We start from the raw sequence: 7,500 nt of genomic DNA, 5'->3' as shown, positions 1-7,500 counted from the left end.
GTCATTATCATTACTATTACCATTATCATCATTGTCATTATCATTATTATCATTACTATTATCATTATTGTTATCATCATAATTGTTGCTATTACTATTATTATTATTATCATTATTATTATAATGATTATTATCATTATAATTATCGTCATTATTATTTTGATCACCATCATCATCATCCTTCTTATTATAAGTATCATTATTATCGTTATCAGTATTATTGTTATCATGATTGTTGTTATTATTACCATTATGGTAATAACACTAGTATCAATAATGATAATAACAATAATGATGATATACTACTACTACTACTAATAATAATAATAGAAATAATAATAATAATGATAATAATAATAATAATAATAATAATAATAATGATAATGATAATTATAATAATAGTAATGATCAGATAATAGTAATAACAGTAATAACAATGATAATAATTATAATAATAGTAATAATAACGACAATAATAATAGTAGTAATTATTATTACCATTATTATTATTATTATCATTATTATTATTATTATTATTATCATTATTATTATTATCATTATAATTATTGTTGTTGTTTTTATCATTATTACATGTATATGCACTTATCTTATGATTATTATCATCCTTTTTATCATTACCATTATTTTTATTACTAATTCCATCACGGCTGTTGTTTTTATTACAACAATATTAACGAAAATAACTACTACTGTAATTACCATTATCAATCATTAGATATATATACTCTCTCACACCCACACCCACACCAACAAACCACGCCCACTTTCACCCACTCGTTAACCTCCTTTCCCGCCCACGCCCACAGAAACATGCGGGCGGGAGTGTTGTTCGTCTTCTTCCTGGCACTGGCGGGGTTGGCACTGTCTTCACCTCTCCCGAAAGAACATGAAGTCATCGACGGCAGAAGTGAGTATGTCATGTCATGTTGGGATTTTTTTTTTTTTAAGATGAAGTGTGAGGGAGAGAGATTTTTTTTTTTTAAGATGATGTGTGAGGGAGAGATTTTTTTTGTAAGGATTTATTCGGTGTTTTTAAAGGAATTAACGTGATAATAGAGATGATATCAGTGTCGAGGGTAATCGTGGTGCTAATACTACTACTACTACTACTACTACTGATGATAGTAATAATAATAGTAGTAGTAGTAGTAGTAATCATTGCTTCTATCACTAAAACTACTCCAAATGTTTCTCTTTTTCCTTTCCATCCCCGATCCTTCCTTGTTCCTTCATATCTCTTTTAATTTCCGTCACTACCTTATATTTATCATCCCTCCCACTTCCTCTTCCTTCCATACCACTCTACATTGCTGTCCCTCTTTCCTTCCATCCTTTGCCATACCTGTCCTTCCTTCCTTCTCTCCTTCCCTCCCATCCTCCTCCCTTCCCTCTCTCTCTCTCTCTCTCTCTCTCTCTCCTTCCTTCCTTACTTACACCCGTCCCTCCTCCTCCCCCCCTCTCTCCCTCCTATCTCCATCCCTTCTTCCTCCGCTCCCTCCCATCCTCCTTCCTCTTCCATCCCCCTCCACCCCACTCTCCATCCTTTTCCATCCCCCTCCACCCCTCTCTGCATCCCTCTCTCCTCCCCTCCACCCCTCCCTCCACCCCTCCCTCCACCCCTCCCTCCACCCCTCCCTCCATCCCTCCCCTCCCCTTCCTTCCCCTCCCCACAGAAACCACCATTGCCCTGGCCATCGCGCACCAGCTGCTAGGCCTCATCCCCAACGAAACCGTACAGGAACTCTTGAACACCATCCTCGACGCCCTGGACCAAGAGGCGTTCGACTACTGGGGTCAGGTCAAGGACGAGGTCACAGCGCTGGTCGGGGACTACATCAACGCCCATAATATGCACCAGGTCGAAGTCTACCAGCAGGATTTGCAGACGTTGATGGATAGGTGAGAGAGGGATGGGGGGATGGGAGAGAGGGATGGGGGGATGGGAGAGAGGGTGGGGGGATGGGAGAGGAGGGTGGGGGATGAGAGAGAGGGATGGGAGGTGGGAGAGGTGGGGAAATGTTGGGGGTGGGGGTGGGGGGGGATGTGGATGGAGATTGTTTGTGGGAGAGAAGTATAGGGGAAACAGAGAGAGAGGGCGAAATGGGGAAGGAAATGGAAGGAGAGAGAGGGAGAGAAAGCGAGAGAGGATTGGAGAAGGAAACGGAAGGAGAGAGAGAGAGAGAGAGAGAGAGAGAGAGAGAGAGAGAGAGAGAGAGAGAGAGAGAGAACTGGTAAATGCGATATTTTAATTCAACGTTTTCTTTCCTTCCTAAAATCCCTTTGACATTTCAAAACTTTCTTATCTAACTAATGACTCTTAGAATACAACTCTATCTTAAATAACACATTTTCTTTCTCATCATATGACATCAGTTAACACATCATCAAATACCTTACCATTTTACGATTGTATACGAAGATACATTATAATAGAAACAAAACTAATAAGCAAACACCTTTGTAGATTTATATATCTCCTCGCATAAAAAAAAAACACAAAAAAACGAAAGGGTTTTGCATATTCGCAATGAGGTAGCCTTAAATTCCCATTTTCTTTTATTATTCCCCGTAGAAAACGGGGAGTACAAAAACTACTTTTCCGTGATGAAAATTTTACGGTTTAATGGGCACTTCCAGCTGCCTCTTTTCACACAACTTAGCTTCAATAAGAACGTTGCCTCTGATTAATATCGCAGGCCACGTCGGGAGATTTGATACCGACGAATTTGAGACAATAGGGAACAAGGAAGGAATAACAGAGGGAGTAAGAATGTACAGATATATTTTGTTGCTGCTAATAATTTTTACTATTACCATGAATTATCAGAGTTAATATATATTTTTTACTAACGCTTATAAATAGCAAAGTCAGCATTATTACTAATACATAATTTTCGAAAAAATCCAGACAATACGCTATAACTTTATCTAAACCAGCCTTTATCACATAATCTAGAACATATGCGTTCCTTCATACTACGAGTGTGTTTTCTCAATGAATCACGTCTTTATGTAATTTTCCGTGGCCGTTGGTTTACAGTAGATTTCAGTAAAGTAATATCCCCCCCCCCCACAAGCAACCACAACCACCTCACCACAACCACTCACGTCCGCCTCTCCCCCCCCCCTCCCTTTCCCAGGTACAACCAAGCCCCTGTCGAGAGTGACTCCTACCCCGACAAGAACCAACAGGCGGCCGCGCTATCCACCTCCATCATCGCCCACAGGTACCTGGTGGAGGCCGCCGAGTTACCACAGTCCATGATCCTCCACTTCGAGGATATCTCTTCCATTCATGTGATTGTGTTGAAGGTAAGGGGGGTGGGGGTGGAGAGGGGAGGGGATGGAGAGGGGGTGGGGAGTGGTGGAGAGGGGGTGGGAAGGAGTGGAGAGGGAAGGGAGGGGTGGAGAGGGGGTGGGGAGGGATGATGAGGGGGTTGGGTGGGGAGGAATGGAGAAGGGAATGGAGGAGGGGATGGTTTAGGGGAGAGATGGAGAGAGGTGGGGTAGGGGTAGGGAGAGGTGGAGAGGGATGGAGAGGTGGGTAGAGGAGAAGGAAGGGGGAGGGATGGAGAGAGGATGGTGGACAGAGGTGGGGAGGAGGTGTTGGAGAAGGATGGAGAGCGGAAGGGAAGGAAGGGATAGAGAGGGGTGGGGAGGGGTGTGGGTAGGAGAAGAGTTAGGGTATCGAGGGAAAGGGGAGAGATGGAGAGGGGAGCAGAGGATGAAGAGAGGAAGAGAAGAGATAGAAAGGAGAGTAGAGGATGAAGAGGGGAGGAAAGGATAGTGGAGGCAGGAGAGGAGAGAGGAGTTGGGGAAGGGATAGATGAGAGAGGAAGGGTGATGGGAGGGACGCTGAAGGTAGGGACTGAAAGTAGGGGGAAATGGGGTCGAAGAAAGGGGTTGGTTGGGGGAGCTTTGGGATACGGGTTGGATAGAGTTATAAAGAGGGATATATTGTGGTGAAAAAAGAAAAAAAAAAAAAAAAAAAAAAAAGAAAAAAAAAAAAAAACATATATATATATATATATATATATATATATATATATATATATATATATATATATATATATTATGTTAGATATTAATGGCTTATGAGTCTTTATCTTTACCATTATGTCTTTATCATGATCATCATCATAACAATGATGATTCCAAATAAAAGCTTACGTTACAGATAATAACCAAAAAAAGGTATTAAAAATACTAGTAAAATGAAAAGACTTGAAACACCCGCGTATTTTTATAACGAAATCTCTAAAGGGAGGATTTTCCGTTCCCGAGTATTTAATCCGGGATATTAATCCGGGGATTACTGGGCCTCGCTCTTTCTTTCTCTCCTTTCGTCTGAATTAACTCTTTTTTCTTGTTCTTTTTTAATTCTTATGCTTTTTCTTCCTTTTTTGTTTATTTGTTTTGTTTTGTTTTTTTCCTTTTCGCTCTTTTTCTTTGTCTTTCTTTTTTTTTCTTGTTTTTCTTTCGTTTTATTTTTATTTTGTCTTTCTCTTTCCTTGCGTTTCCTTCATTCTCTTCTTTTTATTCTCTTCATTTTCCATTTCTCTCTCTCTCTCTCTCTCTCTCTCTCTCTCTCTCTCTCTCTCTCTCTCTCTCTCTCTCTCTCTCTCTCTCTCTCTCTCTCTCCTTCTTTCTCCCCTCTCTCTCTCTCTCTCCTCTCTCTGTAAAGGCTTGCGTACTCTATTACAGTGGCTGACTAGGACCAAAACACCTTAAGGGTGACACCCTAGACGACGCTACGACTTTGTCTAAGGTCTCAAAAGCCGCCGCGTGGAGGCCCGGTCAGCTGCCAGGAGAGGCGGAGCTGACCTACCCGTCGGGTCGCTTGACCGAATCTCCTCCGAGAGAGGCGAGGGCTGACCTACCTGCGTCGGTAGCTAGCACGTAACTCCCGGTCCAACGAGTCCAGACTCTCTCTCTCCTCTTTCTCTCTCTCTCCTCTCTCTCTCTCCTCTCTCTCTCTCTCTCTCTCCTCTCTCCTCTCTCTCTCTCTCTCCTCTCTCTCTCTCTCTCTCTCCTCTCTCTCTCTCTCTCTCTCTCTCTCCTCTCTCTCTCTCTCTCTCTCTCTCTCTTCTCTCTCCTCTCTCTCTCCTTCTCTCTCCCCTCTCTCTCTCCTCTCTCCCCTCTCATCTCTTCTCTCCTCCCCTCGTCCTCTCTCTCTCCCCTCTCTCTCCCCTCTCTCTCTCTCTCTCCTCTCTCTCCTCCCCTCACCTCTCTCTCTCTCCTCTCTCTCTCTCTCTCTCTCTCTCTCTCTCTCCTCTCTTTTTTCTCTCCTCTCTCCTCTCTCTCTCTCTCCTTCTCTCCCCCTCCTCTCTCTCTCTCTCTCTCTCTCTTCTACGACTTTCTCGTTTTTATTTTCGAAATCAATTTTTAAATATATCCTTCTCTACCCCTTTTTCCTTTATCCTTCCCATCCTTCCTCCTCCTCCTCCTCCTTCTTTTCCTTTTATCGCTCTATCCATCCTCTCTCTTCCTCTTCCTCCCTCTTCTCTCATCCACTCTTTCTCCTCTTTCTCTTTTCCTTCCTCCTCCTGCATCTCTTCCTCCTCCCCTCCTTTCGGTCTAATCTCTCTGATTATCTCCCCCTTCTCTATATCCCCATCTTCGGTTTCATGTATTTTATTTTCTTCTCCCTTCCTCTTCGCATCGGTTTTCCATAATCCAATTTTTTTTTCCTGTTCCCTCTTCCCTATCCTTCTCCCTTTCCTTCTCCCGCTTTACCACCTCCCTTTCCTCTTCCTTGTCTGTCTGTCTGTCTCCTCTGTTCTCGCTATGCCTCCCTTTTCTTTCCTTTTTCACTTCCTTTCTCATCATCTATCCCAATCACCCTTTTTATCTTATGCATTTCCCTTTTCCTATCCTTCTCATTTTCTTTTTCTCCCTCTCCTTGTTCTCTCACTCTCTCATCACTCTTCTTCGCTCTTACTCATTTCTCCTCATTTACTCTTTTCATTTTCTTCTCCCTCTCCTCTCTTCCCAGTTCATTATCCTTCCTATCCTTTCCGTCTCTGATTCTTTCCTTTCCTTCCCCTTTTTCGCCTTTCACCCCGTCTTTTTTTGTCTATTCCCCTCTTCTTTCTTCCTCCTTCTACTCTTATCCTTTCCCATTCTTTCACCCCCTCTACTACCCTCCCCTTCTCTTCCCTCTCCCTCTCTCCCCCTCTTTTCCCTCTCCCTCCCCCATCTACGCACATCCCAACCCACCCTCAACCCCCCAACCCACCCTCGAACCTCCACTATCCTTTCCCCTTGATTCCACAACCCACCCTCGAACCCCCAACCCACCCTCGAACCCCCAACCCACCCTCGAACCTCCCCCAACACACCCTCGAACCTCCTAACCCACCCTCGAACCCTCAAACCCACCCTCGAACCTCCAAACCCACCCTCGACCCCCCCCCAACGCACCCTTAACCCACCCACCAGGACGCAGCCGAGACCTACAGCTTCCCCGACCTCCCCCCCTCGCGCTGGTGGGTCGACCTTGACGAGGAACTGGACCACTACATCGCCTACGGGAAGAGCCTCAAGGTCGACCTCGGGAAACTGGAGGATGGAGAAGGTCACGTGCCAGAAGGACTACGCGGGCGGCTCGTGTACCAGCTGGGAGTGGATTGGCGTCGAGTGCTACGATACGTTCACGGTGAGTGGGCGTGAGGGCGTGTGGGCGTGAGGGCGTGTGAAGATGTAGGTGAGTAAGCGTGTGGGCGTGTTGGTGAGTGGGCGTGAGGGCGTGAGGGCGTGTGGGTGTGTGGGCGTGTTGGTGAGTAGGTGAGTGAGCGTGTGGGTGGAGTGTGTGTGTGTTTGGATGTGTGGGCGTGTGGGTGAGTAGGTGTGAGGGCGTGTGGGTGTGAGGGCGTGAGGCCGTGTGGGTGAGTAGGTGAGTAAGTGAGTGGGCGTGAGGGCGAGTGGGCGTGTGGGCGTGTGGGCGTGTGGGCGTGAGGGCGTGTTTTGTACTCGACTGAAATATCGTTCGTATATATCTTATTTTGTATATTTATGATAATTTATTGTAGTATTTCACTTATCTATCTGTCGAGTTTTTAATTAATATTTTTATTCATTATTTACTGATTTATCCGTTTACTAAATTATTACGTATCTTTAGCTTTCTGTCTATCTAACCTATTTTTGAGGTAAATAGACTGATAAATAGATAGACTGATAAATAGATAGTCAGTTAGATAGATAGGTAGACAGACAGAATGACAGATAGACAGACTGGCAGATAGATGAGTAAATAGAATGATAAACACGGATTCAGATAAGAAAAAAAATGATAACAGATAATCTGTTAGATAGATAGATATACATTAAAAATATATAGATAAATAAATAAATAAATATTAAATAAATAACAATAAAAAAACTAAAGGAACAAACAAACATTAAATTTCCATCATGCTCACTCTTCCCCCTCCCTCTCCCCCACACCACCCGCCTCCCCCTCTCCCCTTTCCCCAA

General features: G+C 44.0%; 1 protein-coding gene across 1 annotated transcript in view; it reads left to right on the top strand.

The window, feature by feature from the left end:
- LOC119590084 overlaps positions 1-7,500 on the top strand; it is an 8,951-nt gene that overhangs the window by 481 nt on the left and 970 nt on the right. Inside the window, 4 exon segments of the mRNA XM_037938844.1 lie at positions 828-928; positions 1,695-1,920; positions 3,162-3,333; positions 6,463-6,679. Coding sequence (XP_037794772.1) covers positions 832-928; positions 1,695-1,920; positions 3,162-3,333; positions 6,463-6,679 — 712 coding nt within the window. The 5' untranslated portion in view covers positions 828-831.

This window comes from Penaeus monodon, chromosome 26 (assembly GCF_015228065.2).
Source record: "Penaeus monodon isolate SGIC_2016 chromosome 26, NSTDA_Pmon_1, whole genome shotgun sequence".
NCBI classification, from domain to species: domain Eukaryota; kingdom Metazoa; phylum Arthropoda; class Malacostraca; order Decapoda; family Penaeidae; genus Penaeus; species Penaeus monodon.
This window is presented reverse-complemented; position numbering and strand designations above follow the sequence as displayed.